Raw genomic sequence first — 23,065 nt, 5'->3', positions numbered from 1 at the left:
ATCAAAACAAAGGTTCTCAGAAAGGTGCAAGAAGCCAAGTTTTTGGTAAAAATCAACCTTAGAAACAGCTGTTGGAGCTTAATTTCTGCTTCTTTTTTCAGTTCTTTTTTACTTTGTAAGTTAAAATTAAGACTAACTTATTTTTTACGTCTTTACTGAGCGTTAAAACACGATCAGAAGAGCTGCAGAACCTTAAACAGATAAGTATTCCTCTCCACAACAATGTTACTGTATTACCTGTACACTTTTAAGCGAGGGTACAAAAATAAAAAGAAACATATTCGCAGTTGTGAAGACAGACAGGCTTAGAGTTTGCACGGATAAAAACTACTCAAGACTAATAGTTTGGAGGTTCTTTTTGAAATAAAACTTTTCCTGAAATAGTAGTATGGAGCTGGCTAACATAGCAGGCAAACAGACATTTGTTTCTGGTGGGAGTTTATCATTTCACATAAGTCGGGGGCGTTGGAGATAATTTGAGACCCAAAAACCCTCTAAAACCAACTCACAGCTGTTGAACAACACCTTTTTCCTTCATACGGCTTTTGTGTCCCACCACACTCCCCATTTCCTCATCCTTAAAGATAACTTATTCATGGCACACCTATTATTCTTTGTAGGAAGTTCTTCTTGGTCTTGGGATTCAAGAGAATGCATTTCCTCTGAGTAAATAATTTTGGTATCTCCTCCCATAATTACACCCACGTCGAGTAGGAACATTGGCATTAGACATACATATATTATAGGAACCAGTTAATTCATTTGACAAGTCTATAGGTATTAATAACAACTGTTAAGTACCTCTCCCTTCTCTCCAATTTCAGTTGACAGCACGAGAAGATTGCTGGGTTTTTTCTTTTTATGATTAATGTGACTTGGACATCTTTGAAGAACAAAGTAGAAGGTGTATGCAATTCTCATAAGCTGAGGGAATGGCAGGTGAGTTCTGCGTGTCATTTGCTTCCCTTCAGCAGGTACTTTATTCAGGACTGCTTCCTTAAGATACGTGCTCTCTAGGTATCTGCTTGGCTTTCTTATCTGAAGGAAATTTTATATTGTCATTTGTTCTCACACTTCATTTTCAAAGTTTTATTTTTGTTATTATTAATACCTGTTTGAGAATAGTTTTTGAGCTAGGCAGACGATATTTTTGGGGGAAAAAAAGAAAATAAATTCCCATTAGTTGAGAAGGCACCATGCAGAACTCCACCTAAACCCTTCATTTTTTAAACGCTATTTCAGAGATGTACTATGCTTTGTATTAACAAAATTAGTGCAATCCATCCTAACTGAGCTGTGAGCATGGAGCCTATAGATGGAAATTCAAAGATGCATTAAAACCCTGCCAAAGCAAAACAGTAATGACAATATCTCTGCTTTTTACAGTTTAAAATGAAGATGATTATTGAACTGGGGAATTTCAAAGCAGGGTTCTCCATTGTTTAATGATGAAACAAGCATTTTCAAACCAGTTCTTAAAATGTTGCTTTGCAGGGAAAGCAGCAGCCTACTGCAGTTCACCTTTGTCCCACATACTCATGCTAAAGGTTCTCTTTTTCAGCCCATCAGTGCTTACTCACATTGCTTCTTTGTGGTCTTAAACTAAAAGAAAAAAGTCTTCTTCCTTGAATTTAATTATGGCACTTTTTTTGCATAAGTTAGATTTTGCTTTTACTTCTTCAAAGATTATATGCAAATTGTAGTTTAATATGCAGCTATATTATTTCAGATCTGACTTATTATTTCATTGCTATACTACATGGTATGAGATAGACTTGGAAGCTTGTTTGAGGATCCCTATCATAATAGTTCATAATGCGATAGGCCTTAATGCATCCTTTCCACCTCACTCTTTCTTGTTGTTATTGTTTTCTTTTGAGTTCCCTTTAAAATGGTGGCTTGTCATGCTCCCCCCCATCCTGTGTCCATGTTCCCTCCCCCAAACTCATTGCATTTATGATACTATCATTAATAAAAGTGATTTGGAAGAATCTTCACCAAGGTACTTGCCCTGAGCATTTGTCAAAATTCACAGTACATTACTCCATGTGTATTCTGTGCCATCTCATAGGGCAGATACAAACACAGAGGACGGTGCCTCTCAGACCTCCCAAAGACAGTATAGCTGCTCAAGTTTGAGCATGGCAATACAGCATGAACTATAGAAGGGAAAACAATCTTGCAAGGAAGATCATATACGTACTTGTTTGTCAAAATGGTAGTTTAGCATTTAAGGTAGCAAGAGCCACTTTATGGGTTTTAAACCACAGACCATGATAACAGTATATGTGCAGGAGGACACTTAATATCGGAGAAGTCCAAGCACACTAAGCCATCTGAATTCCTCTAGAACATGAAGGTAGTGCCTACTAGAACAGGAATTCCAGTGGTCCAGTTATCACTTTGGAAAGAGCTAAATTCAGTCGGGTGGATTTCTTTGTCAAAAGCTCCAAAGTAAGTCCTCAAATACCTCTTGTTCAGTCATATAAGTCAGATAAACTCTCACTATGCATCTTTCCCCACTCTAGGCCAAATGGCATCAGGATGTAAGCAGGAGAAGTACAATGTCCTAATAGCCATTTCTGGGATCCTAAAAATATGTATGTTGAAAACGTAGAGAGCCTACACGCCACCTTATGTGGTGCTGACAATGAAATGACACGAATTTGCCCTGTAAATATTTTTCTAAGTCTAGTGATAAAATATCATCCAGCACTGTACATAAAGTATGTAAGTTCTCAGTGTATGACAGCCCTGTAATAAAACCCAAGCAAAAATTTCTACTATTGACCACTAGACTTCCTCAATTTAATAGAGCATCTGCTTTTTAGTCGTTCTTCCTCTGGTAAAAGATAACTGCTCTTAGCAATCTCATCATGCCACTTGCAAGCAAAAAATTTCTTTCCATGCTGGCTGCTGCTTCATGTCTTTTCTTCTGTTTTACAGATCTGACACCAACACATATCAGCTGGCAGCCATCAGTAAATGCAGGCACACACCATACTGACAGATATGCCAACACTGAGCTGACTGTGAGGCGAGGACAAGCCTTCACTATTACCCTGTACTTTAACAGACCAAAGCAGACTGGGGAGAGCCTAGCATTTGTCACTGAAATAGGTAACACTCCCTTAACTGCATCCGTGTTCTCATAGAGCTGTAATATTTAGCACTTTTAGTTCTCATCTTCTATTTAGAGATGCAATTTTTCTTCATGTATTTTAAATACTTCCCCCTTCCCCCCTCCTCTCCCCTTCCCCTCCCTCCCCCCCCCCCCCCCCCCCCCCCCATGTGCTAATTTCACATGTGAAGTGAATATTGAAACCACAGTCTGGAATGGAAACCAATTACCCCTTTTCTCTGGCAGGACCATCCCCCTCAGAATCTCATCGTACAAAGGCTGTATTTAACCTCTCTGAGGTGGGGACAAGTGGCTGGAGTGCTGTCCAAGGACCCAGCGAGTCTGGCTATATGAACTTTACAATATCAAGTCCAGCCAATGCTGTCATCGGACGATACAATCTCATCCTGCAGGTAACATCAGAGAACAAGATCTTCTCCAGATTCCTGGGGCAGTTTGTGTTACTCTTCAACCCTTGGTGCCCAGGTAGGTACCAATGCCTTTGCTCTTGAATGTAACTCACCTATTTGCTTTCACATGTGCACAGTGAGCTTGCTCCCTCAAGCTGTCTCTTTGGGTCACCAGCAGCAGCAGTCTCAGCTATTGTCTCAGAGATCCAGTTTTACTACATTAAGAAACTGCTGCTGCACTCCAAACCCGCCTCCTTTTATCCTAATGAAATGTGCTACACAGGGTGATATCATAGACTCTTTCTTCAGGATTGCACAGATCACTTTTTCTGCAGATGAGGACTGACAGACTTTCATAAGCGCATGTACTGCTCAGAACTTGAAGCAAGCATTCAGTAACATCCTTGACCCTCACCTAAAAAAAAGCAAGACTGCTCTTGTAGATATTAACTGCAAAGACAATAGCTCAACTAACTTTATAAAAATGGATAGAGAGCTAGCGTGAAGAAGATTGGCATTTCTCATGTCTTCCATCATGGGTTGAAAAGGGACATCTCTTGCTACTTGATTTTTTATTTCTGCAGCCTCAGCATGTTGCAGAAGAAATGCAAATTCCTAAATTCAGATTTTGCAAATATGCGATCCTATATAAGCCTAGACTAGCTTTATAATACAGCACTCAAGTTAAGGGAGTTTAGCCAGCCATGGGACTAAACAGCTTATAAAAGAAGATAAAAGTAACCACAGTCATCCACTATTTTCTTCTGTGACCATAAGTTAGTCAAGGACCACTAAAAAATATGTGAAGTGCCAAGATGAAAAGCAGTACTAATTAGCTCAGTGTGTCTTGAAAGACAGAAATAATTATATAAGTACGTTCAGAAAACTCAGACTGTCTCTACATAGACAGTCCTGAGCGGAAAAAACCTTCCCAGAACCCCCTGAAAGATCAGTTGTGGTGTAACTTCTAATTGATGGAAACCATACTGAAATATTTGGCAGCTCCTGAATTGGAACACCAGAGTATCAGTGGTACTCATGAGATAGGCAAATTGTTCTCAGACAAAAACTGAGAAAAAGTAAGCTGTGCCACTCCAGTTTAAAACTAGTGATTTTGCAGAAGAGCCATATCAGATGATGCAATGACCACTGCCAAACAAAAGTAAGTATCCTTAAAGTAGGATGCTGCTGAATAAGCTTCTGTGGAGTAGAATAGCTCCCTGATCCTGACAAACAGGAACAGATTCATTTTGAGGGTATGTTACCGCTATAGTAAGTGTCATAGCAGAAGGGAAATAGAAAATTTATTTTCTCAGCAAAGGATAAATGGCAGATCTGGTCTATAGATATGGTTCCACATGGGAGGTTATTAATGAAGCTGGAAAAGACAGGAATTAATTAATAAACAGTAATATCAGTAAAGAACTACTTACAAGCAAACAGTCAGGACTAGACATGAAACCAAAAGCACTGGGTTGGAGAAGAGCTACTAGTGGATCCTTAAGTGTCATCTGAAAAAAAAACACCCTGATCAAATGGTTCACTGCTGACTTTGATACGCTGACATTAAGCAGCATTGTCCATACACAGATGGGCTGGGATACCACTGACCTTGGAGACTGAAGTAGTTGAGAAAGAATAAAATATAATAATACAAAATAAAAGGACGTACGTTTAGGGAGAAGTAAGAATCATTTCAATGGTAGCCGTACCAGCTGGAAATCATGAAGAATGTGAAAGTACTTGTTAATCAAAGAATGAGAACCAAAGTGAAATGGCCCTGAAAAAGGCAAATGCAATCTTAAACTGTATAAGAGGAAACTGTTACTCGGATTAAAATATTACTGCCCCTGTATGAGGTGATGAGATCTCATTTGGAATTTTCTTTCAGTTAGTCTTTCCTGAACAGGAATTATGAATTAGAACATGTTCAGTGAAAGATTACTGGATAACTGAACACATGAAAAGCCTTTTGGACAAGAGAAAATTTCTAGTTTAGCAAGCTGAAAGCAATTAGCTTCACAGGTCATATCTGAAATAAATACAGAATATGGACACAGAAAATGCTGATCTTTACCATTATGGTAACAAAACAATAAGCTTATTAATTCACTAACATATTTGTTTCAAACCTGTGGATAAAACAAAAGTGACGTTTTAACCTTAATAAAGTCTCTTAAGGACATTTAAAGAGAAGTCTAAGATACTAGCTAGCCAGCCTCTGACACTGATCCATTATGTCCTAATGCTATTGAAGGAATGTACAGTTAACTACCAGAATAAAGAGTGATAATCATGAATTAAATGAATGATCATACACTGGTTATTTGTAGCTCACAAGTGAGCACATCAATCGTAAAGCTTTAGAGCATAAAAGGATATGTATGTTTGACAATTTTGTAGAATGTATCTTTTTCCCTAGACGTCTGATGCTTGCCACTTGTTCCTGTGACAAAGATTATATGAAGAAATTAATAAGTATATCTATGTTAGAAAGCATACTTACACATTAATTAAAAACTATCAATAGAAATTAACATCCTGCCTGTTTCTCACTATGCCAGGATAAACTTTCACTTCAGAATGAGAGGACAGAATATATAATAACTTTGTATTTTTGTATTAAGAAGAATTCATTTAATAAGGGATTAGACCTATAGTGGTCTGTCTTTCTATAACTGTCAAAACCTGTGACTATCATGGCTGATTGTGGGTTTTTTTCTCCTTGTGTGCTGAGAGTAACAGAAGGAGTTGTTACTATATTTGGTCATACCTGAAAGGAAGAAATTTGTTGTGGTGTGTTGTGGGGTTTTTCCACCTTTTAAACTAATGTTAATTTTGCTCTGAGTTATCGGTAGGAATAGTGTTATAAACAAAGTCTAAGTATACTTATTCAAAGAACTGGCTCTAGAACATTATAATTGAGAGCATATAAACCTTAGAAAAAAGATGCTCTTCAAGTGACTCTAGAAAAACATTTAGATTGCTCAGAATCATCAATGCACAGGGCTAGAAGGATCTTAGGAAGTTATCCAGTTCCACACCACACTCTAAGGCAGGTTCAGTTTAGCACTTAAGTCATTCCCGACAGATCTTGAATTCCTTCCTAATGATCAGCCATTAGTGAAGCTCCAGTACATCTGCTGGCGATTCACTCCAATAAAACACCAGCCTTTCCACTAGAATTTTTGCGTATTAACTAACCAAATCTTCTTTGCTTTGATTTCAGCACATAACTTCTCATCCTACATACGATAGACACGAAGAACAGATTTCCTCCCCCCTGCCCCATCCTTTTTGTATGAATTTCTGGAATTGATTACCATGCTTGCCCCATTCCTCACCTCCATTTTTTTTTTTCTCTACCTTAAATAATTCTGAATTCATAAGTTGTATTTTCTTCATAAGTTACATTTTCAGGATTTGCTGAGCATTCTTAGTGCTTCTCTCACTCTTTCCAACTGGTCCACACCTTGAAATGGAGCACCAGGAACTGCACACAGTTCTACAGGCCCATGCTGGCCCAAAAGCTTGTGAATCAACAATGATGATGATTTACAAAAAAAAAAAAATAAAGTGTGGATAGCCACCACACAAATAAACTTATATAATGTGAAGTATTTTTAAAATAAATTACACAATTTTTTTATTTGCAGGAAGGGAAGGATGGGAAGTTCCTATAGGAAGGTAAAGAAATTGACTCAATAAAATAGAAAAGATTATTTTTTTATATGTATTTCCTGAAATCCCGAAGCTTTCAGAAAATAATTTTAAACATTATGAAAGTAAACACAGAGCTAAGTAGATATTGCTACCTACAGAGTGATCAAAACAACTTCAACATCTCTGTAAAAGCCAATGCTTTCATAGCAGCTACATACTGTGCCGTAGACTAGGCAAACTAGTGAGTAACAATGAAATCAAAGTGAATGGTTGAGGCAGGCTATCCTAATAACTTTGCTAATATTCTAATAGCACTTTGGATCAGGCAAGTAGAGATCTTCATTGAGGAATCTTAAAACAAGACGAACACAACTGGAAAACAGAGAAAAATGTCATCTGTGAGATTCTTTTCAAATGTCTGTTCTACTTCTAAATACCCTGAAAAGGCAGAAAAATCCAGTGAGGTAGCCTGGACTTTCCTCCATCTTCCTCACAAGAATACAATGTACATATAGGGGACATTTCAATGACACGCAAAGGCTATACTAAAATTAGGAAAACAAGTTAAAGTAATAAAACATGGATTTACCCACCCACCCAGGCCATATACAATAGCAGGCATTTTCACTGAACTGTACATGTTCTGGGAGCTGTAACAATGTGTTTTCAAAATAGTAGTTTTCACAGAATCCTAGAATTGTAGGGGTTGGAAGGGACCTCTGGTGATCACCTAGTCCAACCCTCCTGCTAAAGCACGTGCACCTAGAGCAGGAGCGCATCCAGACAGGTTTTGAATATATCTAGAGAAGCAGACTCCACAGCCCCTCCGGGCAGCCTGTTCCAGTGCTCTGTCACCCTCAAAGCAAAGAAGTTCCTCCTCATGTTCAGCCGGAACTTCCTATGCTTCAGTTTGTGCCCATTGCCGGGCAGCACTGAAAGGAGTTTGGCCCCATCCTCTTGACACCCTTGCTAAATGAAGATACAAATGTTATTGAAAGGTTGATAGTATTCTCAGCTTTACGTGTAAAAGCATGTCCAACTTGGTTTTCAGGTGATGATGTCTACATGGCTAATGAAAACGAGAGACAAGAATATGTTCTAAACGAAAATGGAATAATCTTTGTGGGCAATGCAAAGTACATTGAAGCAAGAGGATGGTACTATGGACAGGTATGCCATAACAAATTCATTCGGGCTCTTATTCTGCCTCCAACAGCATTTTCTGTTATCATTATTTGCCTCTCTGACAGGTATGCCTATTTATATGAAAACTGTATAGATCTGGCTAGCCTTACTTGCGGTTTGCTCACTGTGTGCCTAATAGGACTTTGTTGTGAGAGATGGCTTAGCACAGCACTGCAACTAGGACTGACTTCTACAGGTGCTTAAAGCTCATGGTACAATGTGGACCTCATCGGTGACCAAAGCGGCCACAGTACAAGTGACTATATACTTGTGTGGCTCCAACACACCCGCTTTTTTTGTAATGCAGTTACAACGAGCCAGAACCAACATTAACATAGAATCATAGAGTGGTTTGGGTTGGAAGGGCCCTTTAAAGATCATTCAGTTTGACCTCCCTGCAATGAGCAAGAACATCTTCACCTAGATGCTCAAAGCCCCATCCAGCCTGACCGCGAATGTTTCCAGGGATATAACTCAAGAGAATCTAAGAACTGCAGTCAGAATAAGCTTGGCAGTTTTCATTTTACTGCAGTCACCTCTTCTGATGGCAGAAGGCATCCTGCCAGGTTTTTTCGTTATTTAATTAGCCCTATATTTAGCCAATATTGCAGTGTGAACTGCACTACTACTGCCTTTGTGCCTCACTGTCCTTATCGCCTTTGGGCTGGAATCTCTCAGAAAGGAGGCACTGCAGTAGAATCTCCTCTAATTCTGTTTGTGAAACTATCTATTTTCTTAAAAATTTACCTTACCTGATCACAGTTTCAAGATCACCTTCTAAACATATGTCTCACCATGCTTGATCTGAGCCTGTACTATCGTCAGGACCCAGCCATTGATGTATCCCGAAGAGGAGATCCTAAATATGTGGGCCGAGTAATCAGTTCTATGGTAAGAAACAGTCTGAATTCCACATGCTTAAGCAGAAAGCATTAGTTATAATGCTGGGATTCAGCCACCTGCACCTCAAGCAGTATAAGTAACTAGATATGGTGTATTACACACAATTGATTCTGTGCATTCTGTCCATTGGCCTATTTTTAGATCAATGGAAATGATAATGATAATGGAGTTCTCCTGGGAAAGTGGCAAGGAAGTTTCCATTCATATGAGAATCCATCCAGATGGGATGGCAGTGTGGTAATCCTCCAAAAATGGCGTCAGGACAACTACAAGCCTGTTCAGTATGGCCAGTGCTGGGTTTTTGCAGGTGTGATGTGTACAGGTAAGCTTTAATAATAGAGGACTATGGTGAAATGGAGGTATTTGTGACCTCTGGTTTTATCAAGACTACAAAGCAATTAATTCTACAAGAGGAACAATGCTCTGAATACTGCAAATGCTGAAGAATCACAAAATATTTAGACACTTTGTTTCTCAGATACTTGTAAGCATTGAACTAAAGCTGTGTGTGGTTTTTGTCTATGTTTTGGTTTTTTGTATTTTTGGTTGTTTTTTTTGGTTTTTTTTTTTAATATATTTCAGTTCTGAGGTGCTTGGGGATTCCAACTCGTTTGGTTTCAAATTTTAACTCTGCCCATGATGCGGATAGAAACCTGAGTATTGATAAGTACTATGACAGCTCTGGAAAGAGTCTTAATATCGGCAAGGATTCCACATGGTAAATATATTTTTTTGCATCTCACCAATAATTAGAGAGCATTTATGAGACTTAAAAACATGAACACTAGTAGTACAAAAGCAACTGAGTGGACAAAATTTAATAAAAATGTCTAAATTAATACACTAGACATTCACTTGGAAAGAAAACATACTTCATGGTTTTGAGATAATATTTACTTCAAACAAACAACCAGCCCATTTTTTTTACAGTCCCTGACCTCAAACAAGTTGCAACTTTCTTAAAAAAGTATGTCTCCATTGACAATGTACCAGTTCCCGAGGCTCTTTTAGTTACTGACACCTAACCAGCCCGTTCCTGATAATGCAGCTGCGTACCTTCCATGTTCTTAACTGGTGTACCGCTGCCACAGGTTTCTGTCATCACACAGCCAAAGTCTGTGTTTTTCACCTTGGCCTGTCATCCTCCCCAGGTAGTTGGGAGCCTCCCCAAGAAGTTTTCTAGCACTCTTTTAGCTAGACCTTTCCTTTGTGGGAGCTGAAAGACAGAGAACAATCCCAACACTCTCCAGATTTGGCTGTGGGATGTTGTAGTCCAGTGTTGTAAACTGCAAGCGATCTATGATCACCAATCAAGCCCCAAAATCTGAGTAGCCAAAGAAACATCATATTCTTTAAATAATACCATTTCATATTTCAGTTGCCCTCCAGTTTTAAAATCTTTACTCTGAAGCCACTTCACTTTCCAGAAAGTGAACTGAATAGGCCCAAGGGTATATCGTACAGCTCAAAGTCTCTGTGCACACTAGGCTTCACCAAAAGTACTGTCTTTACTTAGGCTGCTTCCTTTCACTGAGCATCTGCGGTTGAAGGATATGGGAAGTCTTTTCTCTCTTAAATTCCTTAAAAGTATTAGCCTCTGAACAAAATTCAGCCAACAACTCTTTTTTTCTGGGTCATCCTGTGACCTACATTTTACCAAGCTTTCATGCTATTCTTTCCTTTCAGTTTGTGGAACTCATTATCACTGCATGCTGTCAAAAGCAAAGCTATAAAGAGTTTTTAAACAGGACGAGAGACTCACAGAGAAGAAGATGACTAACAGCCATTAAACCCAGTGGTCTCAATGTAACGACTAACTCACAAAGTCCGTAATTCTCTGACTGCAAGAAATCCTAGAGCATATCAGGGGAAGGGTCATTCTATTCACATGCTGTTCTTATCTCTTTTCTAAAGATGTGCTACTGCACACTACTATAGATGGACTATTGGACTTTACGAACATTTTCTCTGACCTGGTATAGCTCTTGAGTTTCTATTTAAATGAAGCATTTCCCACATTGAAAGGTTACTGAACCTGATCATCAAGTGTTGCCTGTATCCAAAGATTAAATCTTCCACTTACAGTTCATATTGCTCACAAAGAAAGCTGATGACATACATATTCTCTCCCTCCCCACCTTGAGGTCTACACCTCAAAAGCAGGCAGTAAATCTATCCTCTGAAAGAGGCAGCAAGTTGCGGTAACTAGACAGCTTGTGTCACATCTCAGAGAATCTTTAAAAAACAAAATTCCCTACTTCTTTCAAATTGGAAGTTTGTATGACTCTATATTACTATGTTTTCTAGACATTTTTCTTTGTCTCCAGGGATTATCATGTCTGGAATGAAAGCTGGTTCCTTCGCCCAGACCTGGGAACATCATACAATGGATGGCAGGTTTTAGATGCAACTCCACAAGAACAAAGCAAAGGTAACAGTAGAAGTTCTTAGCATGACTTCACATTCCTTGTCCAAACTGAGCACGACTAATAAAGTTTGACCTTTTTTTTTTATGTTTTAGGATTATTTCAGTGTGGCCCTGCATCTGTCATAGCCATCAAAGAAGGTGATGTAGACCTGGATTACGACACCTTATTTGTGTATACAGAGGTGAATGCCGATTGCAACAGATGGATTGTATACAATGATGGAACCAAGAAGAGAGTTTATTGCGATACTGAAATAATTGGCAGGTTTATCAGCACCAAAGCTGTGGGCAGCAATTCCCGTGTGGATATCACCTATAACTACAAATATCCAGAAGGTAAAGGAATTATCACAAATTATCTCCTTGTTAGCACAATTATCTCCTACTGAATTCTTGGTGCTAGGATGGGCAACCTGTTTTGTTTGATCATCTCTACCCTTCCTTCACAAAATATTTCTGCCAGTGTTCTCTGACTACTTTCCTAATACAATGGGTTTTATGTTTCTAGTTTTGTGTATTTAGTAGCTTCCTTATTAAGGTACAATACAAAATATACTTAAGTCCCTTACACAGAAGTATGAAATGTAATATATACAAAAAACAGGGCTACAAAATATGTTTTACTACCTAAGGCAGGCAAACCATCAAGCTGTCATACCTAAAAGTCTTAAAACTGAGCCCATCATGTATCACAGACTGTGGACAGGTCTGCAGTATGGGAAGTTCCAGATTAAGAAGAACTAGTTTTCTGGCACATCTGGCAGAGGGAGTGGCACATCTCTGGCAGAGAGAGATTAATCAAACTATTAATCCATACCTTAAACTCCAGTCCTCTAACACTAGAAATTCATCTCCTATAGGACCTCCTGCTCAGTCTCTCTCAGCAAATAAATTCTTTCTCACTGTGTCCATTCCAACTCATCTTTTCTTTCAAAGACCCCATTACATCCCACTCCCAAGAGGAGTGACTCACTCCGTTTCCTTCTCTGACTTTATAAATCCACTGAGTTAGGTTTTCTTGTGCTCCTGCTCTGACATGCAGCTACCCAGCCTTTCAGTTATGTGTTTGCACACCCAGTGGACTCAGCCTCCACTTTATTGGATTCTGGAAACAAAACTACTAGGAAACAGTAACAGGACTAAGCACTATTCATCTGTACTTAGGAATACAAAGCAGCAAAAGTTATCTGCTTAGACGTATGCTTGCAGGAATATTTTTGTCTTCCCTCAAAAATGTAGTACCCATGTCTTTCCATCTTTTTTAAATTTAGTGTTACAGATTTCATACAATAGTTTGCTTAATGTTTATGGCTCAAAGTCTTTAAAAAAAAGGAAGATGTATTTCACTTTTTCTAAACTTTGCCATTCACAATCTGTGGCCATATTTCAACACTTCACTCCTCAAGGTTTTAGTGCAATCATACTTTATACAGAGGATGGTTATCAGCAAAGTATTAGCAAAGTAACACTTACAACGCTACTGCATGTTCTGACTAAAGAAAAAGAAACCTTGCATTCTAAACAAATACAAATGCATCATATTTCATTTTAGTGACTTACCTTATTACAGTATGTTTATTACTTCACTGTGGAAAAACCTGAACAGGGGCATAATAAAAATATGGGGAACTCCTAGTACTGCACATTTCCAGGTGATTGAAAGCTGATACCCTATGTCATTCTGAAAGCCTTCACACAGAGAAGGTGAAATGGCGACAAAAGTATGAATGTTACTTGGTTCTCTCCTTCAAACAGGTTCTTCTGAGGAAAGACAAGTTTATAAAAAGGCCTTGGCCAAGATATTTGGATCAAACATTACAGAAGGACGCACAGAATCTCCAGATGAAAGATCGTCAGAGAGAATTACAAACCCTGGGATCTCTGGGAAATTCAAGCTGGCTGAACCTCCAGTGTTTGGCAAAGATATTACGCTACTGCTAATTCTCAATAACCTATCTTGTGACCACAAGATCGTGAAGGTGGACATGAGCGCATCAACTGTCCTGTACACAAGAAGAGCAGTAACAGAGATCCTGAAGGCAACCACTTCTGTGGATCTTGGTTCTAAACAAGGTAACTTTTAATGTCCCTAAGGAGCCAATATAGCCCTCTTCTCAGCCATAGGAGGGTAACTAAAAGGAAGAAACATCACTATCATACCTGTATCAGCCTTGTAGTGCATCTACTACTTCCATCTCTTAATAGCACTGTTTATGACTACATTTTACAAGATTCCCCCCCCCCCAAAATCTTTCACTGGTTTGACCAAGAATTGAAGATCTCATGAAATGTTATACAGAAGGCTACATTTATATTATAGTTCCAGAAGCAACTCACTCTATATATGTGTGTGTGTGTATCTGTCTGTGGTGATTATTACATTATTACACACATCTTACCCTTTTAACAAATAAAAAAATTCTTATGTGTGCTTTCTGGCACTCAACAGGTAACGCTAACAGAAATTAACTAGGACAAAGGTTAAAAGTTACAGTGAAATTCTCAATCTCTCTTTTGAGGAGTCAAGGCTATTAAAACAATTATAGAGATTTTTTTCATCCCCAGGGGCTGCAAAGATAAACTTTTCCATACACAGCAGAAACCTTGTAGGACTACAACAATAAGCACCTGACCAGGTCCCTTGAAAAGGATCTCTGTGAAACTTGACTCAAACTTTCTTCTTGACTGAGGTAAAACAAACAGGATATAAGGAGGGAATAGATAAAAACGGTTATACCTCTAATTATAAGAAATACAAAGCCACAGGAATCCAGTGAAATGCAGATGAGCAGATTCCTTCAGTTTCAAGCCAAAATCCTCCATTCAAAACTGCAAGGGTCAAATGTGTTAATGTAGAAACGGATCACCAGAAGAGAGAATTACACAAACAGTGTCATAGGGAAGAAATATAAAAAGACTCCAGCTGTCTTATCTTCTGTTCTCTTCAATAATTCAAAAACCCTCACAATAACTCTCTTTCCTTTAGCATTTTTTGAGCATGCAACACTTCTTAAATATATGTCTGAATTCCAGGGAAACATATCCGGTTAAAGATCCCTTATTCTTATTATGGAAAATATCTGACTACTGACAAAAGGATCCAAGTTACTGCTTTGTGTGAAGTCATGCACACACATGGGGTAAAGTTGCTGGTGGAGAAAACAATCATTTTGGAGGACACAAACATTATCATTAAGGTAAACAATTCTCTCCATGATGTCCTGAACAGATAGAAAGAACTAATGAGTCTTGCTGGATCTCAGATCTTTAGATGAGAATGTGGGGATAAATGCATTAATTTAGGCTGCAATTTCAGATGTTGCCTTAAAATTCTGCCTGCTTAAATTGAGGAAGTAAGCATGGGAGAGACCAATTTTGAATCTTTGCCTGAATCTGCCCCCTGTTCTTCAGAACGGCTGTTACCTTCTTCCTTTCCCAGTCACATTCCACTGTTTTACGTTCACAGAACTTGTTTTCATTTCATCTGTATTCTAGTTATCAGCAAGTGCTTGTGTTGCCTTTAAACAACTTTACTCCCAAAACAGAGACTTAAACCCTTAATTCTAACCTATGTTAGGGCCAGTTTATATTGTTTTAACACTTTAATGCTGATCAATGTTTTGTCCAAAAAAGCCACTCAGTAACCCAAAACTCAGACAAGTTTAAAGAGATATGTCTGTACAGTCAGGGCTCTATTTCACTGAAATTGCGTACACAATATTGCATATGGCTTGACAGCACTATTTAGCGAATCCAGCTTCAAGTATTAGGAAAGGCATACCAACTGTCAGTTAAATTTTGCTGCTCCTACCAATATCTCACTCAGCCTCAAATACGATAGATATTCTGCTTACAGTTGAACTGAAGTCTGACTCCAGAAACGTGTAAAACAGTGAATGACCAGATATGTGTCTTTGTCATTTAGATTCCTCGGCGGGTTGTAGTGAACAAAGCTGTTACTCTAGAGATCTCATATGCCAATCCCCTCCCTGAACCTGTGAACCGCTGTGTGCTGCTAGTGACTTTGATGAATCAACAAGTCAAGATAAAGTAAGTGAAAGCTGTAGCATTTACTCAGTGTTTCTAATATGACCAACAGCACGTCTATTTTTCTCAATAAGAAAAATCATGGTTGAATTGTCTTTTTCATATTTGCTATTTATGAAAATAAAAATGCCACTAAATATGTATTGAGATACTATGAATTCTCAGTCATGTTTGTTTGGTTTTTTTCCACGTAAGAACTTCTTTAACAACTAAAAAACTGTTAACATCCTTCCTTCCTGGGAAAGCAAGTGGGCATGTCAAATTCTTTCGTCCTTCTGATATTTCCTCTAGAGCTTGGCTTTGTGTTTGTACTTTTATATACAGTACCCTAATACTACAAAAATAAGTCTGAGCTGAAGCAAACAATAAGACACTGTCATAGCTCCCCTCATTTCAGCCCAAACAAGAAGTTGCTCTGTTCTCCTTTAAAGTAGGAGAAAATCATGCCCTTTCAAAACATAAGAGCAAAATGTTCTATTACATTTTTCTTTTCCACTGGACTCTGTTGCTTTATGGATTAACTCAGTGTTCAGTAGTTCATCTTTCCAAAAGCTTGTCCTATTATAAAGAACAGTCTGACTTGCTGTGGCTCTGGAAATATTTGGACATAACAATCCATAAAAATATGGAAAACATTATTCCAGTGAAAGACTAAGCCAATTGAAGCCAAAAAGAGACACAAAACAAAGCACCTTGGCCATTCGAAAAATATCATATTACTGCCAAAATGACTATGAACCAAGCAGGCATCAGACAGAGCACTGGCCTTTGACATCAGTTTTCCTGTTCTGATTTTGTGTTGACTATCCAAACTTGTACCCAGCCCTAACATGGAGGCATGACATAGTGCTTCTCATTTCCATCAGTGTATTCAAGAGAAAATGAAGATGGTACTATCTTTTCTCATTTCTTAGTCTACACAAAGCCTCAAACCCTAAGTAATTCTCAAACACCAAGGCTGGGTCTCAAATAACTGTTGGTGCCCTAACGATCATGCAGTTCTGCTTCTTGGGAATCTCCAGGAAAGACAATGCAAGCCTGAATTAATCGATTTTTTTTTTTTTTCTTTTTTTTCTTTTTTTTCTTCAGTCTGGCACGACTGGCACCAAAGGAGAGATCAAAAATTTATTTCGAATTCACACCTCGCAGGACTGGGCCCTTACAGCTACAAGTAGACTTCTCTTGTGACAAATTTTCACATATTAAGGGATTTGTAACCATTGCAGTAGCACCTGCATAATGTCATGGAATCAATCTCCTATTTCAACATTAACATGGCAAGACATTCTCCTCTGTATAGGGACAGTGATGACAACAAGAAACTTTCCAGAAATATTGGTGACCTCTTACACTGCAATAGAATAAAATCTCCTGCTTTCACAGTGCTTAATTACTTAGTCTCTAATTGAATTTCTTTTTTGTGTTCTCTTGTCTAGAAAAATGAAGCCCCTTCTTTGTAGAAATAGTTTCACTGTTTCATCAGATCTCACTGTGTTAAGCTCCCGGTTTTGACTTTTCCATCAGATAATTAATACAGTTTCTTTGTGACCACATTCTAATTGTCAGCAATAAATAAAAAATCTTCATGTAACTGTATTCTTTTGTAATGAATTGTACATTCCATGGATTATAAGAAGTCACAAGATTGAGGAAAGTTCTTTTTCCTTCATTTCACAAGCTTGTTGCTTAAAAAAGTAGAACATTTCCTCCATTGTTTAATTTCTGTATTTTGTGACACCTATAACTCTGTGAATGGGGAGGGGAAAAGCCTAGGAGGGCTGGAATAAGTAATGTTTGGGGTCCATGACAACGATATTTCTATGGCCTGTGGGCATAGGCCTGTACATATTCAAATCAGTAACTTAATTCCTATGTAACATGACAGAGTCCCAAGCAGCACAAAGCACAGGAAGAGTCTTGCATTAATATGAAAGTCCAGCAACACAAGGTAACTAACACTTTTTGCCCACCAGCGTAAGGTCACTGGAGACAAGGAACACATTTGTCTTCAAACCTTTCTGATGTCATTCACAGGCAGTCCCTACTCCACACCTCCGTCGCAGTGTTTGCAATACAGATGCCTCTATCTGGGTTCCTCATCCTAACGTTGCCAGGTACCAGGTCTCACCTGAAACGTAGCCTTAAGGATTCTCAATTACTGCAGGCATTGCAGCCTCTCCAGGGACTTCTATGAAAGCTAATGACTGACAGGGCACAGTAACCACCTGGCCACACTTCAGAAGTAGGGTGTGATGCAATAATGGTGTGAAAACAGCTCTGCCAAGCCTGAGTATTTAGATTTGTTGTCCAAATACACAAAATGTTTAAAGCAGAACTATATAAGGCCAAAATTCTGAAACACAGAGCTGTCAGGAGTTTGATATGGACATCTTTTGTCTGACAGGTGATAATATTTCAGAAAGCCTGATGCATCCAAATATGATCACAAATTCTTACTGAAAAAAACTACAAGAAACCATAACAAAACTTCAGATTCCTTTTTTAAAAATAAAATTAAGCTGCAGGTAATTAATTTGCTTTTTTGGTTGCAGACAATCTTGATATGAACGTGTAAACAAAACAGAAAACAGCAACAGTCAAGAAAAGACACAATGTAGACTTGTAGAGGTAAGGAAAATAAGGGATCACCCCTTCTCCTGTTTCACCTTGACTCCTCAGTCACAGTCCATTGATATAACAGCATGCAACCTCCTCTTGGGACAAATTGGCAGGGCATGTTTCCACTTAAGTTGTCACACAGAATGAGGGAGGAGAGAGCATGAGGGATCTTCAAGAGTGAAGAAGAGTGTGTAATTAGAGTGGGCAGGGCTCACACCAGAAGAACAGCTCTAACGTCCTCCAGGGCCCAACTCAAGATGCCATGCCAAATAGCTACAGAGAAACTATGTGCCTGTATTATGAATGCCAAACTATAAAGAAAAATTATTACAAGCAGAAGCAACCATTAAACGCTCCTCCATACTTCATGGAAATCCCTGATGCACAGGTGACTGCATAACAACGCCCTCTCAAGTGGGATGTATTGTGGCGTTGTTATGCAATCACCTGTGCATCAGGGATTTCCATGAAGTATGGAGGAGCGTTTAATGGAATCAATCTCCTATTTCAACATTAACATGGCAAGACATTCTCCTCTGTATAGGGACAGTGATGACAACAAGAAACTTTCCAGAAATATTGGTGACCTCTTACACTGCAATAGATTACTTATAAGTAATCATGCCAGAACAGATAATGAGAACGTCACGACTCTGTACGCTTCCAAGAAAGAATGAATTATATTCAGTTATGTGAAAGATCTTCTGGCAGACCTGCCTTAAAGAGGGGGGAAAAAAAAAAGTTTATGCTATGCAAAGTCATGATCCTACTGAGTGGCAGTAACACTAATATTACAAATCAGATCGCTCCATGTCCCATACATTTATGTTGTACGATACAGGTATTTGTCTATACCTGCCCTCTGTACATACAGTCTTTAAAAACTGAAACTGACACAAACCAAACCATCCAAAATTAAGTTCTTCTGTCTCCTTAAGACTGTATTTCCTTGATTTGATCCAATTTGGGATGTTTTCCTCTGTTAGTAGTGAGGATACCAGGATACTGTTAATCATCTTTCCTCAGCCATCTACCACCCTTACATAGGCATAATTAGATTAAAGATTGTGCAATTAAAGCAGTCCTAAGTAGATGCTCACGTAGGACAGTACCAAACAGTAACTAGCAACCACAGGTCACACCCAACTTGTATAAATTCTAGCTTATGTAGCAAAGTCAGGAGTCCTAAGCCTTTCATTACTCATGCTGGTGGAAGAGGATTCAGAATGTTCTTGCACACTTTTGCATCTGTAACCTGAACTACACACAAGCGTGGAAAAGAAGAAAGAAACCTGATGGCAGGTAAGTTAAAACCAGCCTGATTTCTCCAGACATCACTCTTCCAATAGAGATGAACGGCATTTGCAGACGAAACAGGATAAATTACATCTAATTTTTCTCTTGGCAGTTTAACCCTTTTTAGGTTAAATGCATTTATGAGTTATTCTACCTGAACCAATTTCCTTTTTTTTTTTTAATATCATGGGTCTTGAACATATTCTTTTTTCCTCTAACACAGAAAAATAGAGTGAGAAAATACTTTTCTATCATATCCATTAACTACTCTGTACAGTGGTTTTGCAGCCACCTAATCAACACTGTTGGCTAGTGATTTGGGCAAACTGCCACACAGAACTCCCAGGCTCTAATCCCTCTCTGATATCGAATTGATGCCTGGCCTTGGACAGGTCACTCAATGGTCTCTGGACTCCCATGTTCACCTCTCTATAGAGTGGCTACATTAGCCTGTGTACTGTTTTGCTGAAGTGCAATACAAATATCTATGTATTATATATTGTACTTGCTCTCACTCTCATGCTGACTGGAAAGATCTCTTGTTAGAAAGATGTGTCATATAATATACACACACAGAGACTATCTACAATTTGGCCTAAGGATTTTTTTCTGTTATAGCTTCAGCTTTCCGTCAGAGGCAACAAGAACCCTGCCTGCATAATGATCAGCATTTTCAGCAGAGATCACCAATTCTGTACACTTTTGCTTATGAGTATACTCACAATGTCTATCCATTAGAGGATAAACACCCAAACAAATTTGCAGAAGTTTGTCCAATTGTACATTGACAGGATTATTGAAAATATGTTTTTCCAACAGAGAGATACTGGAAGCAGAAGAAGAAATGATAAGATTTAAATTGAAATGGTGATGATCAAAACAAGGAGAAATTTGAAGTACACATGGACAAAAGACCAGTACCAGGCTTCATTATTCTCTTGCCCTATATATAAATGCTTTTTTGCTAATCTCCTGCACATATTCACTAGAAACATCTGTGTAACCATGGACTTTGCAAGGCAAACCAAACTATTAATGCAGTAAATTCTTAGAGCTAACCAATGCTAGCCACTGACTTCTTTCTTTCCTACTTCTCCAGGTGTTCCCTCTTATTCTATTGTACATCTTATCTTTGCCTGTGATATTCCACTCTAAAAGCCTTAGCGGCAGTGTTTAGGTCCTTAAACATCAGAGTTGCACTAGTATCAAACCCATGGATCAGTTGCTATTAAATCCTGTATGTGCTACATTTTTATTTGTAGACATGCAAAATGCTCTTAGTTGTCTGCATTACTGCACAACTAACGATGTGCATGCCCCCCACCCCGAAAAGCCTGGACATTTAACTTGCACTGGTCAGGATACACAGTGGTAGGATATCCATGGGTACAGTGTTGCAAGAATAACTTGTTTTCAAACTCCGAGCCCAAGTGCCCTTCAGAAACATTCTAATTCACTCTTACAGGACTTGATGTTAGGAATGCTGTTTTCTATAGGTCCCTTTCAATGAAACATATTGAAGTCAAGAAAATAAAGTGATGGTGGAAGTCAGAAACTTTCTAGACATTTTACATTACGTGACTCAAATATTACACTCCTGTCAATGTTTTTTTTTTTTCCTCCAAGTGACATATGTGAAACAAGACCCTTCACTTAACTGAAGTAGTCAAACATGTTTATGCTCACAGGCTACAGGAAATCAACTTCCTCCAGGCCCTTACTGCAGCCTCAGAACTGCACGTGCATACTCACGTTTCTTCCAAAAAGCTGAAAAATTATGACTACATCAAGACTTCATAGAATGTAATTCTGTGCTGCAAACACAGCAGAAAACTCCAATCCCACCCTCTCTATTTCTACAGTAGAAGTATATTGCACTTGGCTATGAGGTTCAACAAGGGCAAATGCAGGGTCCTGCACGTGGGTTGGGGAAAGCCCTGGCATCAATACAGAGTGCAGGATGAAGGAATTGAGACCAGCCCTGCCAAGGAGGACTTCAGGGTACTGGTGGATGAAAAGCTGGATATGACCTGCACGGCAATGTGCACTCACCGCCCAGAAGGCGAACCATATCCTGGGCTGCATCAAGTGAATCGTGGCCAGCAGGTCAAGGGAGGGGATTCTGCCCCTCTGCTCCACTCTTTTGAGACTCCTCCCGGGAGTCCTGCATCCAGCTCTGGAGCCCTCAGCACAGGAAAGACATGGACCTGTTTGAGTAGTTCCAGAGGAAGCCACAAAAATGCTCGGGGGAATGGAACACCTGCCCTATGAGGAAAGGCCAAGAGAGTTGGGGCTGTTCAGCCTGGAGACAAGAAGGCTCTAGAGAGACCTTATTGCAGCCTTTCAGTACTTGAAAGGGGGCTTATAAGAAAGATAGGGACAGGCTTTTTAGCAGGGCCTTTCGCAATGGGACAAAGGGTAATGGTTTAAAACCAAAAGAGGGTAGATTTTAGAGTAGCTATAAGTAAGAGATGTTTTACAACGAGGGTGGTGAGGCACAGGAACAGGTTGCCCATAAAGGTGGTAGAAGCCCCATCCCTGGAAACATTCAGGGTCAGGCTGGACGGGGCTCTGAGGAACCTGATTTAGTTGAAGATGTCCCTGCTCAGAGCAGGGGGGTTCGACTAGATGGCCTTTAAAGGTCCCTCCCAACCCAAACTATTCTATGATATGAACCTCATTCCAAGTGATTCAAGGGGGTGCTAAACCAAGTCCTGTAACTTAGTTCAGTGAAATGACGGAAGTGTTGATTACAGCACCATTAGTCTGCAAAGTGTTAATATGCTCTAGTCAGGGCAGGAAATCTTCAAGTGAAATTCATCAGGAATATAATACCGGCGAAGGGCACTTCTTAAACACATGTGTTCATAGAAGGATCTGTAATTTTTCTGCTTTGTTTTTATTTGTTGTTGTTTCTTTAATTGAATGAGGAACAAGAAAGGTTAAAAGCTGTTGTAAATCTGTGCTTCAGCGTCTTATTTTCAACAGTGGGCAACCTACCATTATACCATAGAGCAACCCATAGCACTGTCTCAAGATACACCACTCCTAATCCTACCATATGTCCTCTGCTGGTTATCTTTTCCCAACAGAGTGTGTAACAACACACAGCTTCAAGCACAAGACAGTAAATTAACTGAGATACAAGATATATGAGAAGATAATGTGCAAGTTCAATAATAAAGATACTAGCCTTCTATTCATCATCTGTCATACAGTGCTTCCAGGATCAAGCATGCACTTGCTCTTGAGAGTTTTAATACTTCTCTCTGTACATCTTAAAGCATTCTGCGAACTAGCAAACCCACAGAAAAAGAGCAGGAACATGGTGGAATAGAACAGTCTCTTCCAACTTTAACAAAGTTTTATTTAAATACAAAAGATTTTTTTTTT

The 23,065-nt window shown here is 39.0% G+C and overlaps 1 protein-coding gene across 1 annotated transcript; it reads left to right on the top strand.

Moving 5' to 3' along the window:
- The first annotated feature begins 932 nt into the window (after positions 1-932).
- LOC104333294 (protein-glutamine gamma-glutamyltransferase 6) lies at positions 933-17,085 on the top strand. The gene is made up of 14 exons (XM_009938771.2): positions 933-939; positions 2,529-2,600; positions 2,947-3,120; positions 3,368-3,607; positions 8,246-8,364; positions 9,142-9,270; positions 9,424-9,604; positions 9,865-10,000; positions 11,610-11,713; positions 11,804-12,046; positions 13,466-13,783; positions 14,744-14,907; positions 15,636-15,760; positions 16,847-17,085. Exons 1-14 carry the CDS (start codon positions 933-935, stop codon positions 16,995-16,997), a joined length of 2,163 nt encoding a protein of 720 aa, XP_009937073.1. The 3' UTR covers positions 16,998-17,085.
- The last annotated feature ends 5,980 nt before the right edge of the window (positions 17,086-23,065 follow it).

This window comes from Opisthocomus hoazin, chromosome 18, assembly GCF_030867145.1.
Source record: "Opisthocomus hoazin isolate bOpiHoa1 chromosome 18, bOpiHoa1.hap1, whole genome shotgun sequence".
Lineage (NCBI taxonomy): Eukaryota > Metazoa > Chordata > Aves > Opisthocomiformes > Opisthocomidae > Opisthocomus > Opisthocomus hoazin.
Note: the sequence above shows the minus strand (reverse complement) of the source record. Positions and strands in the feature narration are given on the sequence as shown.